The sequence below is a fragment of the Periophthalmus magnuspinnatus genome, chromosome 13 (assembly GCF_009829125.3).
Source record: "Periophthalmus magnuspinnatus isolate fPerMag1 chromosome 13, fPerMag1.2.pri, whole genome shotgun sequence".
Taxonomy (NCBI): domain Eukaryota; kingdom Metazoa; phylum Chordata; class Actinopteri; order Gobiiformes; family Gobiidae; genus Periophthalmus; species Periophthalmus magnuspinnatus.
The window spans coordinates 28,423,221-28,437,208 of NC_047138.1; the positions used below are offsets into that span (position 1 = coordinate 28,423,221).

General features: G+C 43.7%; 1 protein-coding gene across 3 annotated transcripts in view; it reads left to right on the forward strand.

Moving 5' to 3' along the window:
• Positions 1–13,988, forward strand: part of LOC117380454 (fatty acid CoA ligase Acsl3-like) — a 44,018-nt gene that overhangs the window by 20,930 nt on the left and 9,100 nt on the right. For all 3 annotated transcript variants that reach the window (XM_033977265.2, XM_055225781.1, XM_055225780.1), the window contains exons 4-9: positions 2,895–3,004; positions 3,852–3,990; positions 6,260–6,410; positions 7,164–7,287; positions 8,753–8,824; positions 13,594–13,733. In XM_033977265.2, the coding sequence (XP_033833156.1) occupies positions 2,895–3,004; positions 3,852–3,990; positions 6,260–6,410; positions 7,164–7,287; positions 8,753–8,824; positions 13,594–13,733 (736 nt within the window). The remainder of the gene's footprint in view (positions 1–2,894; positions 3,005–3,851; positions 3,991–6,259; positions 6,411–7,163; positions 7,288–8,752; positions 8,825–13,593; positions 13,734–13,988) is intronic.

Below are 13,988 nucleotides of genomic sequence, written 5' to 3' on the forward strand. Positions count from 1 at the left end.
CGGTCTCTGGTCTAGTCTCTGGTCTGGACTTTGGTCTGGTCTCTAGTCTCCAGTCTCTGAACTAGTCTCTAGACTCTGGGCTGGTCTCTTGTCTCTGATCTTTACTATGGTCTCTGGTCTGATTTTTCGTCCGGTCTCTAGTTTCTGGTCTGGTCTCTGAACTAGTCTCTAGTCTTTGGTGTCTGGTCTGGTTTCTTGTCTCTGGTCTCTGGTCTCTGGTCTCTGGTCTCTGGTCTCTGGTCTCTGGTCTCTGGTCTCTGGTCTCTAGTATGGACTTTGGTGTGGTCTCTAGTCTCTAGTCTCTGGTCTTGTCTCCAGTCTCTGGGCTGGTCTCTTGTCTCTGGTCTCTGATCTTTACTATGGTCTTTGGTCTGGTCTGGTTTTTGGTCTGGTCTCTAGTCTCTGGTCTGGTCTCTGAACTAGTCTCTTGTCTCTGGTGTCTGGTCTGGTCTTGTCTTGTGTCTCTGGTCTGGTCTCTGGTCTGGTCTCTGGTCTGGTCTCTGGTCTGGTCTCTGGTCTGGTCTCTGGTCTCTGATCTCTGGTCTGGTCTCTGGTCTCTGGTCTGATCTCTGGTCTGGTCTCTGGTCTGGTCTCTGGTCTGATCTCTGGTCTGGTCTCTGGTCTCTGGTCTCTGGTCTGGTCTCTGGTCTGGTCTCTGGTCTGGTCTCTGGTCTCTGGTCTCTGGTCTCTTTTCTCTAGTCACAAGTCTCTCGTCTGGACTCTGGTCTGGACGAAGCTCTGGTCTACGTGAGGATTTGCTGTTGACAGAGGCTGGGGGGAGGCAGCCTCATTGAACTCATTAGAGAATCTGAACTATGAGTGTGTGAGTGTCTGAATGTGCGTTTGTGAGTGAGAATGTAGAAGGCAGTGTGGGGATCGTAACGTCTGTATGAAACAAAGCTGCAGTTTCATTTGTGTCTGTATCAACTATACCAGCCATTTTGTGTCTTATTTAAATGCGCTTTACCTGATTTTTTACTATCTTACAAAAGAGAAAAAACAACTAGTTAATTTTAAATAGTTTTCAGCAGTCCAGATTTATTCTTCACTAAAATTATGCATTCTGATCATCCTAATTATTCACCACAATGAGTTTATAAGCTGTGACAGTAAAGCAAACAACGCGTACTTCCTGAATATCAGACAATAAAACGCTTTCTAATTAGATGTAGACCACACACAGCTGACATATTTCGACATATTTTGATCGGCATTTAACTGATGTATCGCCATGGTGACACCACTAGGCAAAATTACAGATCAGAGCTATGGAGAGGCTACTCCGATGTATGGTTTCGGCACTTTTATTTTCACAATTAATTGAGTAAATATAAGGTAGATAAGCTTGTATATATGCACTATGTTACTTTTCTGAAGGAAGGTAGTCACATGTCTCCGTGGAGATATTACGCCTTGCCCAGAATGTCACACAATATGGCATTAAACTGGCATTGAAACGCCGTCCGAGGTCGCTCCCTTGGCTTCGTGCGTTTGCTTCTGTGCTAAACCGGAGCTCACCCCGTTGTTTATATCTCAGGGTGGGAGGTGTCACGGCCTCGTCCGCTCGTCCTCGGAGCAGGAAGTGATGACGCAGGATGATGATGTCACAATGCCCTGTCCCATAAACCCCCAGTGTCCTCTCACACCCTCCCTGCACCTCCGCAATGTGCTCGCCAATGCCTCAGACTTTCCACTGTGCAACCAGCACGCAAGAATACAGCACTACACACATACAGAGAGGAGTGCAAACCAAAAAACATGATCCAACACTTCTGAAGTTCAACGTTTTGATGATGTTTTTGTCATTATATGTAGATTATAAGGATTTCTGTGGGACAACAGCAGAAAGGGGAAGTTAGTAAGTGAGTTAGCTGAAGATTTGATATTGTTGGTTATATGTTAAAAGGCAGATTAAACTTTTTATACAGAAAAAAGTATACAGAAATAGTAGTTTTAGCATGAACTCCCCCTGCAGGTGTAGCCTTGTGAGCGCAGTTTAGGTCAGATACACAGAGATTTGTAATAGTTTTGCTTTGCCACTCCCCCTTTTAAGTGGACAAAATGATCAGCAGGACGTGTCTTTAGTCGAACGAGAACTTTTGTGTCCGCTACAGCCCTACAAATTAAGAAGAAGTAATTATTAGAAAAGCACACACTTGTCAAATGCACTTTAAACAACAATAATAGGGTACGTCAGAGTAACCACAGCAAGATGGATTCAAACTCAAGAGGATACATTCTGAGAGACTCCCGTTGTAAGGACCAATCACAGAGCAGCACTGAGGTTGTAGAAGTTAAAGCTCCCAAATGAACCAAAACAAACATGGCGGCGCCGACAGACATATTCAACCTATTCTAAAATACAGAAGGGAAGCAGTTTTGCATTTGTTTGTTGAATTTGAGTTTTATTTCTCGGCTTGCTCTGCTGTTGTGATACTTCTTTGCACTTGGGACATTTTTGGTCATTTTTTTGTTTTTTTTGGTAATTTTTTGGGGTCTGCTGTTCATTTATTGCAGATTTTAACAATATTATAGACTTAGGATATTTTTTGTAGTTTAAATCTGCTCTTGTGTTTGTCAGTGGCGTAAATCAGCTTCAGTATTATTGTGTCAGTGACATTTCGAACTTCAAAATGTGTTATCGTGACAGGCCTAGTTCCGTGTTTTCCTGATCACTCTCAGGGTTAGCGTCTGCGTATTCTCTCAGTCGTCCAGGTATGATCCGTAGCAAAAGAAAAATTTTAATCTGTCAGCTGGAAATGTAGTGAAACGTCTTGACTCCTACAACTTTTTGTCCAGTTGACTGATTAGAATTTTTCTTTTACTATTTTCTAAACTTGTTGGATTATTATTATGTTAAGGATTTCTCAGATTTCCCATGTTGTTGTTGCCAGTGGTGACCCTGTACTCCACCCTGGGAGGTCCGGCCATCGCCCACGGCCTGAAAGAGGCAGAGGTCACTCACATCATCACGAGTAGAGAGCTGCTGGAGACGAGGCTCAAGGTACCAACTCACGCACTCAGGAGCATACATACTTTCACATATTTTTGTTTCATATGATTAAGGCTTCAGTGATTACTCTGCTGATTGTGACTATAGACAATACAAATGAATCGTTGTTGTATTTTAATAATAATTTTTTAGTAATAATTCTCTGGACGATAGAGACTAAAACACACACCAAAAGTCTCTTTATAACAAAAACAGTGGCATTATTACAACGTCAACGCAGAATAATCCATTTCTGATTTTTGGGAGTAATATTCTATATCAACTTTTATTTGGTTTATCATGTTTTTAAAAAGTCTCAGTGTTCCAGGTTAGGGTTAAAGTTGGGGTTGGGGTTAGGGCTGGATTTGGGGTTGGGGTTAGGGTTTAGGGTTGGGTTTTGGGTTAGGCCTGGGCTCGGGGTTAGGGGATTAGGGTTTAGGGTTGGAGTTAGGGGTTAGGGTTGGGGTTTGGGTTAGGCCTGAGCTCGGGGTTGGGGTTAGGGGATTAGGGGTTAGGGTTTAGGGTTGGATTTAGGGGTTAGGGTTGGGATTTGGGTTAGGCCTGGGCTCAGGGTTGAGGTTAGGGGTTGGGGTTTATGGTTTAGGATTTGGGTTTAAGGTTTAGGGTTGGGGTTTAGGGTTAGAGCTGGTCTTAGGTTTAGGGGTTAGGGTTTAGGGTTGGGGTTAGGGGTTAGAGGTTAGGGTTTAGGGTAGGATTAGGGTTGGGGTTTAGGGTTGGAGTTGGGGTTAGGAGTTAGGGGTCATGGTTATGTGTGTCAGGCTTCTACTGTGTGATTTTGTCTTATATTTTCATTCCGACATGATTTATATTTAGAAAATTTGTTTTGTGTTTTGACCAGGCCATCCTTATAGAAGTGCCCAGACTGCAGCACATCATTGTAGTGGACGACTCCCCCTCCTCATGGCCCGGTTACCCACGAGGCATCAGTGTTCACAACATGGCTGCCGTTCAGAAGCTCGGAGCAAAGCCTGAGAACGGTCTGTATATTATAGTTTAGCTTTTACTAGCTTTTGATCATAGTGTTTTTGATGAAGAGGAGAGGAACAGAGGAGAGGAACAGAGGAGAGGAACAGAGGAGAGGAACAGAGGAGAGGAACAGAGGAGAGGAACAGAGGAGCAGAGGAGAGGAGCAGAGGAGGAGAGGAACAGAGGAGAGGAGCAGAGGAGAGGGACAGAGGAGAGGGACAGAGGAGAGGGACAGAGGAGAGGGACAGAGGAGAGGAAGAGAGGAGAGGAACAGAGGAGAGGAACAGAGGAGAGGAACAGAGGAGAGGAACAGAGGAGCAGAGGAGAGGAGCAGAGGAGGAGAGGAACAGAGGAGAGGAGCAGAGGAGAGGGACAGAGGAACAAAGGAACAGAGGAGAGGAACAGAGGAGAGGAACAGAGGAGAGGAACAGAGGAGAGGAACAGAGGAGAGGAACAGAGGAGAGGAACAGAGGAGCAGAGGAGAGGGACAGAGGAGAGGGACAGAGGAGAGGGACAGAGGAGAGGGACAGAGGAGAGGGACAGAGGAGAGGGACAGAGGAGAGGAACAGAGGAGAGGAACAGAGGAGAGGAACAGAGGAGAGGAACAGAGGAGAGGAACAGAGGAGAGGAACAGAGGAGAGGGACAGAGGAGAGGGACAGAGGAGAGGGACAGAGGAGAGGGACAGAGGAGAGGGACAGAAGAGGAGAGGAGCAGAGGAACAGAGGAGAGGAACAGAGGAGAGGAACAGAGGAGAGGAACAGAGGAGAGGGTCAGAGGAACAGGGGAGAGGAACAGGGGAGAGGAACAGAGGAGAGGGTCAGAGGAACAGGGGAGAGGAACAGAGGAGAGGGTCAGATGGAGCAGAGGACACAGAGGAGAGTCAGAAAGGCAGAGGATGCAGAGGAGAGGGTGAGATGGAACAGAGGAAGCAGAGGAAAGGGTCAAAGGAGCAGAGGATGCGGAGCAGTGGGACAGATGGAGTAGAGGATGCAGCAGAGAGGGTCAGAGGAGCAGAGGATGCAGAGGAACTAGTCTTAAAGGTGCATTGCGCAACTTTTCTGGAGGAGATTCTGCCACCTGTTTGTCTCTTGGAGATTTTATTGTTTATTCTGAAATGTTCCACAGTATTGCATAAATTCATGTATTTGTTCAATTTCAGGTGTAGATAAATTTAATCCCATACTGCGGGACATTTTAGGCAGAGTGATAACATCCCAATGGAGACAAGCAGGTGATGAACCGCCAGTTTTTGAGAAAAGTCACACATTGCATCTTTAAACTGCACAAATGTTTTTGAATGTTTACCACAGAAATGTAAATAAATTCCAGTAGAGATGTGATTTTGACCTGGTGGGTTGGTTTTCCTTCTTTGGTTGAGTGGGTCGTGTGAACTAGACTTGTTAACATCTGGATCGAATGAGCAGATTCGGTGCCCGCCTGAGACCGAGGAAGAGCACAGTACTCCTCCATGTTTTTACTGTGACCTTTGAATCCAGTGACCTTAAATGCAGGGAGGCCCTCCTCCCTGCATTTAGGGAGAGGGAAAGGAGGATGTAGCTTCATGGAGGGGAGATTTACAAAGAGAGATTTTCCCAGAATAGCTTGAGTGAGTTTTCAGTGATGGTATTCAGTAATACTGTTAATGTTAACGTTGTAATGTTGTGTTTACTTATCCCCCCCCTCTCTCGCTCCCTCTCTCTTTTGATCTTTCTATCTCTCTTTCTGTCTCTCTCTCTCACTCTCTTTATCTTTCTGTCTCTCTCTCTCACTCTCTTTATCTTTCTGTCTCTCTCTCTACCCCTCTCTCTACCTCCCTCTGTCTTTCTCTGTCTCTCTTTACCTCTCACTCTTTATCTCTCTCTTCCCCCTGTCTCTCTCTCTCTATCTGTTTCCCTATTCCTCTTACTCCCTCACCCTGTCTCCTCACCATATATCTCCTTTTTCCTGTCTCCACCTCTCTCTCTGTTTTTCTCTCTCTTACCCTCATCTCAACCTCAAGTCCTGGTATAGTCCGGTATAGTCTTGGTTTAGTCCTGGTCTAGTTCTGTTCTAACCATCGTCTAGTCCTGGTCTTGTCCTGGTCTTGTCCTGGTCTTGTCCTGGTCTTGTCCTGGTCTTGTCCTGGTCTTGTCCTGGTCTAGTCCTGGTCTAGTCCTGGTCTAGTCCAGGTCTAGTCCTGGTCTAGTCCTGGTCTAGTCCAGGTCTAGTCCAGGTCTAGTCCAGGTCTAGTCCAGGTCTAGTCCAGTGTTGATATATATTGTACTGTGTATATTCCCCAGCCTCTCGTGAGCGTAAGCAGCCCCTCCCCTCGGACATCGCTGTGATCATGTACACCAGCGGCTCCACAGGGGCACCCAAAGGTGTCATGATCTCCCATAGCAACATCCTGGCAGGCATCACAGGCATGGCCGAGCGCATCCCCAACCTCTGGTGAGCGGGGACGCACAAACACAGACACATGCAGGTTTAAATGGGCCACCAACTATTATCTTTAAAAGGCCCATATTATTCTCTGATCTATATTCTAATGTTGTTTCCTCATCACAAACATGTTTAACACACAAATCTGCATATTTAGTTCAGTTCTTCTCTCAAACAGAAAACACTCTGTTCCACCTTGTGATATCATGTGGTAATACAGGAAGTGCTTCACTGTGTTTTTAAAGTCCATACACCTTCACTAGAATCATTTGGAATGAATCATTTTGTGTGAATGAAACAAAACACAACTTCAGGTATGTTTTTGAGGAGGTAGCAACATTATAACACGGTTTGAATCTCACAAGAGTCAATTTAGCATAATATTGAACCTTTAATTAAGAATTGTCCTGCTCTTGAGTCCTCAGGAAATTCCAGATTTCACGTACCTCCTATCCTTCACCCACAGGCCTCTATATACCGTTTTAAAATGATACATAAGAAGTGAATGAACCCATTTTAGATCAATATTGCTTTTTATGATCTATACCTGTGACTACATGTATACAGTTTACTACTAGTTTACTTATATTTCACAAAACTGACTGAAATGATTCTAAAGAGTTTAAAAACACAGTGGACATGTGTAAATGAAACAAAACACAACTCCACGTATGTTTGTGATGAGGAAACATTATAACAATATGGAACCTTTAATACAAGAAAAAAGCAAAATAATCTTGTCTTGTTTTGACTCGTTCACAGTGAGGAGGACACCTACATCGGGTACCTGCCCCTGGCCCATGTGCTGGAGCTGAGTGCAGAGCTGGTGTGTGTCTCCCATGGGTGTCGCATCGGGTACTCCTCGCCCCAAACCCTCGTCGACCAGGTACGGGCCAGAAAACAGGATGACAAAGGTGATATTTTTACAAGGACAAAATGGTGATTGTTTTACTCAACCTCTCTCTCTCTCTTCTTCTTTCTCTCTTTCTCTCTTACTGCTTCACTTTCTCTCTCTCTTATCCTCCTCCCTCTTTTTTTCTCCGTCTCCACCTCTCGCTGTTTTTTTCTCTCTTACCCTCCTCTATCCATCCTCACCTCTTTTTTCTCTACCTCTCTCACTCTCACCCTCTGAAAATCCCTTTCTATTTGTTTCTCCTCTCTCACCTTCATTCTTTCTCTCTTTCTGTTTGTCTCTCTAACTCCCCCTTTCTGCGTTTTTTTCCTCTCTCTCTACTTCTCTCTCACTTTTCCACTCTACCTCCTCTGTTTCTCTCCCTCCATCACCTATTTCTCTCACTCTTTCCTTTTCTTCTTTCTTTTCCTCTGTCTATATGGCACTCCCATCTTCTCATTTTCTCTCTCTTATGCGTTCTCCCTTTTCTCTCTCTCATCCCTCCCCTCCCTCTGTCTCTGTGTCTCCCTCTCTCTCTCTTACTCTCTCTCTCTCCCTGTTTCTCTCTTCTCTCTCTCCTTACTCTCTCTCCCTGATTGTTTCTGTCTGTTTCTCTCCCTCTAACTCCTCTCTGCATCTTTATTCTCTGTACTTCTCTCTCACCCTCCCATTCTCCCTTTTATCTACATCCTCTCTGTCCCCCATCCTCCTCTCTCTCCCATTTCTCTCCTTACTCTCTCTCTTTCCCTCTGTCTGTGTTTCACTCCCATCCTCATTCTCTCTCTCTCTGTCCCTCTCTGTTTACCTTCTCTTTCCCTTTCTGTCACTCCCTCTCTCGATTTGTTTCTCTTTTCTCTCTCCCTCTGTCTCCCTCTCTCTCTTTCCCTCTGTCGGTATGCCACTCCCATCCTCTCATTTTCTGTCTCTCTCTCTTTGTCCCGTTCTGTCTCTCTCTCCCTGTCTCTCTCTTCTCTCTCTCCTTACTCTCTCTCCCTGATTGTTTCTGTCTGTTTCTCTCCCTCTAACTCCTCTCTGCGTCTTTATTCTCTCTACTTCTCTCTCACCCTCCCATTCTCCCTTTTATATACATCCTCTCTGTCTCCCATCCCCCTCTCTCTCCTTAATCTCTCTCTCATTCCCTTTGTCTGTATGCCACTCCCATCCTCTCATTCTCTCTCTCTCTGTCCCTCTCTGTTTCCCTTCTCTCTCCCTTTCTGTCTCTCCCTCTCTCGATTTATTTTTCTTCTCTCTCCCTCTCTCTCTCTTTCCCTCTGTCGGTATGCCACTCCCATCCTCTCATTTTCTCTCTCTCTTTCTTTGTCCCTTTCTGTCTCCCTTGGCTGTCCCTTTCTCTCTTCTCCCTCTCCCTCCGTCTCCCTCTCTCCCGTATCGGTCTCTCTCTACCTCCGTCTCCCTCTTTCTCCTTCTCTCTCTCTTTCTCCTTTCTCTCATTCTTCAGTCTACAAAGATAAAAAAGGGAAGTAAAGGAGACACGAGCGTTCTGCAGCCGACCCTGATGGCAGCTGTACCAGTGAGTTTTGATTAACGTCATAAATGAGCTTTACATTGTGGACTTTACCATGTTATAATGATGTTCCCTCATCAAAAAACATCCCTGAAGAGGCTTTAAATGTCATCCATGCATGTTTGAGTAATTTAGCGATCTCTTCCCCGAACTTTATTCAAACCCTCCTTACAATTACCTGTAAGATCCACCCAGAAGCCTACGTCACCCACGCTCCCACACGACAGTTCTCCAGAAATATAGTAAAGCATGATGCGAAACTGTACACTATAACTTCACAAACCTGATGCGATGTGCAGTGGTTTCATTAGCGGGATGCGCACTGATTGTGTTGTGTTAGCGCTCTGAAGGGGGGGTGACTTAGCGCAGAGACTCCTAGCACCAAAAAATGAAACTGAAATGTATTAAACGTGTTAATAAGTTGTTTTTGGTGAATTTAGTACAAGTTGAAACAATAAAATATATTATTATTATATTATGTGTTAGCAGTTAATGCGCCATAGAAGTAAAATACCTCTTCTTTAAACATTCAAGTAGTTAAAACAGGGGTACCTACTTGCTCTTTTTGTGGTTTGAAAAAATTGGCAATGCAGATATACTTAATAAAACCTGGAATCCAACTACCAACCTTTTTTCAACTTCAAGAAAAAGCTCTGACTATAAAAAGGACCAGATAGAAACAAACTGCCTGATCCGCTTTTGAATATCACGTTTCACTTACACTCGTGGTGCATTCGAGGCCTTGAAAAATCCTGGGAAACCCTGTGAACATCCCCCCCTCCCCCACTGTAGTCCCAGAGGTTAAAGGTCACAGGTCAGAGGGCCAGAATCTGAAACTGTAAACACAACGTGACAATAAACCATTGCGCATTCACACGTACTGAAAAAAGAGCAAGAAGTGGTCTGGTTTAGATCTGATTCTAGTCCTAGTTTAGTCCTGGTTTAGCCCTGGTTTAGTCCTGATTTAGTCCTGGTTTGGTGCTGGTTTCGGCCTGGTTTAGTCCTGGTTTAGTCCTGGTTTAGCCCTGGTTTAGCCCTGGTTTAACACTGGTTTAGCCCTGGTTTAGCCCTGATTTAGACCTGGTTTAGACCTGGTTTAGCCCTGGTTTAGCCCTGGTTTAGCCCTGGTTTAGCCCTGGTTTAGCACTGGTTTAGTCCTGGTTTAGCCCTGGTTTAGCCCTGGTTTAGTCCTGGTTTAGCCCTGGTTTAGCCCTGGTTTAGCCCTGGTTTAGCCCTGGTTTAGCCCTGGTTTAGCACTGGTTTAGTCCTGGTTTAGTCCTGGTTTAGCCTTGGTTTAGTCCTGGTTTAATCCTAGTTTAATCCTGGTTTAGTCCTGGTTTAGTCCTGGTTTAGTCCTGGTTTAGCCCTGGTTTAGCCCTGGTTTAGCCCTGGTTTAGCCCTGGTTTAGCCCTGGTTTAGTCCTGGTTTAGACCTGGTTTTGTCCTAGTTTAATCCTGGTTTAGTCCTAGTTTAGTCCTGGTTTAGTCCTGGTTTAGACCTGGTTTAGCCCTGGTTTAGTCCTGGCGTAGACCCTGTTAAGTCCGAGTTGGTTTAGATCTTACTGTAGAGGTCACTTTGCCCATAGAGTTGTTTTTTTTTCACCCCAAAACAATTATTTCCTCAACATATGAACTTAGAAACATTTTATTCAAGGAGATTTAATTCAACAGTGCCTGATCTAAAGCCCAGTGTCCCTGATGATCTATCTTAGCTGTTAACTGGTTTTCCACTACTGTTTACTTGATTTTTTTGTTTTAGATGTCAGATACAAACTAAATATTTAGCAGAGTTGTAGACTTTTATATATGTTATTAAACTGTAGTAACTCTTTCACAATTTAGATTATTACCATTACTCTCTATATAATGTTGTCACTCAGTAATAAAGTTCCAAATGTTGTGATGTCGTCTGTATAATCTCTATAGCGACAGGTCGTTGTCTTGATCTGGTCCTGGTTTAATCCTCTGTAAACCTGGATTATCCTTGGTCTAGTTCCACTGTAGTCCTAGTTTAGACATTTTTTATTAACACATGAAATTGCTTTAGATCAGAATTATGATTTAAAATGTCCAAAATACAAAATAATTACCCACAGGTGTTATAGATTATTACTATAAATCAGACAAAAGGATAATATGTCTTCTTTAAAGGTCCTATATTACACAAAATGGATTCCTGTGAGTTTTAATCCATGTTATAATGCAGTTACCTCCTCAAAAACAGGCCTGGAGTTGTGTTTTGTTTCATTCACACATGTTTGAGTGATTTATAATCCCAGGGTTGAAATGATCCAAATGATTCTAGTGAAGCTGAATGGAGTTTAGAAACACAGTGGAGCACTTCCTGTATTACAACATGACATCACAAGGTGGAACAGAGTGTTTCCAGTTTGAGAGAAGAACTTTGTTTGTGTGTTAAACATGTGTAAATGAAACAAAACACAACATTAGAACATAGATCAGAAAATAGCGTAACATGGGCCCTTTAATGTTGTTTTAGTCCAGTTTCAGACCTGTTTTAGTCCTGGTTTAGTTCTATTTACTGTTTGCTTTGTGCTTTGATGACATATGGGTTGTCGGTTCTACTTCCGCAGCTCTCGGTTCCAGATGTTTCACTTGAACCGTTTTCATCCTCGTGGCCTTTCCCCTACTTCTGTGTGAAGCCAAATCTTATGACAGATACTTCATTAGTGAGTGTGAGAGAGGACAGACACTTGTGGGACAATTTCACAGAAGAAAATTGGTTTAGAACTGTTTCATGTGCGATGTCCTACCCAAACTACATAAATTATAATTATATTTAGTTGCTGGGAGGAGACAATCTGAACCAAACTAAGACTAAACCAGGTCTAAATCATGTATAATGTAGACTTACTCAAACTACAACAATGAGGACTGAACCAACCCCAAATCAGGACTAAACCAGAACTATACCAGGACTAGATTAGGGTTACACCAGGACCAAACTGGGATAAAAGATGGACTACACAGGATTGAACCCTGCTCTAAACTAGGACTTAATTAGGATTTAACCAGGACTTAACCAAGACTAAACCCTGGACTAAACTAGGACTTAACTAGGATGTAACCAGGACATGACAAGGACTAAACCCTGGATTAAACCAGGACTAAACCCTGGACTGCACCAGGATTTAACCAGGACTAAATCTGGACTCAACTCTGGATTTAACCAGGGCTAAACCAGGATTTAAGCAGGACTAAACCATGTCTAAACTAACTTAAACCAAGAATAAACTACATCTAAATTATGACCAAAACCAAAGCCAAATTCAATACCAAGACTAAACCAAGACTGAATCGAGGAAAAAAAAGGACCAGACCAGGACTAAACAGGATTATACCCAGGACTTGGGTAGGACTAAACCATGTGTAACTAGACATAAAGTAAGATTACATTACAACTAAACTAGGACTGGACAAGGACCGAATCTGGACAAAACCAGGTCTAAACCAGATCTAAACCAGGACTAAACCAGGTCTAAACCAGGACGAAACCAGGACGAAACCAGGACGAAACCAGGACGAAACCAGGACGAAACCAGGTCTAAACCAGGTCTAAACCAGGTCTAAACCAGGTCTAAACCAGGTCTAAACCAGGTCTAAACCAGGACCAAACCAGGTCTAAACCACGTCTAAACCAGGTCGAAACCAGGTCGAAACCAGGTCGAAACCAGGTCAAAACCAGGATGAAACCAGGTCTAAACCAGGTCTAAACCAGGACAAAACCATGTCTAAACCATGTCTAAACCAGGTCTAAACCAGGTCTAAATGAGGACAAAACCATGTCTAAACCATGTCTAAACCAGGTCTAAACCAGGACGAAACCAGGTCTAAACCAGGTCGAAACCAGGTCGAAACCAGGACGAAACCAGGTCTAAACCAGGTCTAAACCGGGTCGAAACCAGGTCGAAACCAGGACGAAACCAGGTCTAAACCAGGTCTAAACCAGGTCGAAACCGGGTCGAAACCAGGTCGAAACAATGTCGAAACAATGTCGAAACCAGGACAAAATCAGGTCGAAACCAGGTCGAAACCAGGTCTAAATCAGGTCGAAACCAGGTCTAAACCAGGTCTAAGCCAGGACTAAACCAGGACTAAACCAGGACTAAACTAGGACTAAACTAGGACTAAACCAGGACTAAACTAGGACAAAACAAGGACTAAACTAGGACAAAACCAGGACGAAACCAGGTCTAAACCATGACTTTCAAACTGCTGTCTGTAAACTATGTCTCTTGTCCCCAGGGCCTTGGGACAGTGACAGGACAGCAGATTTTATGAGCTTAATAAAATGTGCAGTTTGTTCCTTTTGGTTTTGTGGGTCACTTCAGACTGAGAGGTCCACTGGGATCATTTAAAAACTGTTATATAATAGAACATGTGCTAGACTCATTTTATGATCTAATTGTGGGTACCTTCATTTAAAACAAGGATGCAGAGGCTGGACTTGTATTCAAACCATGAATTATATACCAAAAATTATAACTTTATATAGCTTCATTTTGATTGGCTAGACCTCTGCAAAGGCACTGACCATCACTTGCAGTAAACACTTTTTGCATTGAGCTACAAAAGATTTAAAGATGTGTAGATTATATGCACTTGGATCATCAGAAGAATCGAAAATCAAATACTGAACTAGATACACATTTGAATAATATATATAAAAGAAAGTACTACCAAATGCAGAGGACACAAATATTCCAATTAGGACATGAATAGTAATAATCTTTTGTTATTTTTATTTCTCTTTAGGAGATAATGGACCGTATCTATAAAAACATCATGGGGAAAGTGGAGGAAATGAGCTACTTCCAGAGAACGCTCTTCACTTTGGCCTACAGCTACAAACTGGACCAGCTCAGCAAAGGCAACAACACCCCTCTGTGCAACAGGTGGGACTAAACCTGGACTAAACCAGTTCTGAACCAGTTCTGAACTAGGGCTGAACCAAACCTGAACCAGGAGTAAACAAGGGCTAAACCAGGGCTAAACCAGGATTGAACCAGGTCTGAATCAGGTCTGAACCAGGAATAAACCAAAACTGATCCAAAACTGAACCAGGTCTGAACCAGGACTGAACCAGGACTGAACCAGGTCTAAACCGAGTTTAAAGCAGGTCAAAAGCAGGTCTGAACCAGGACTGAGCC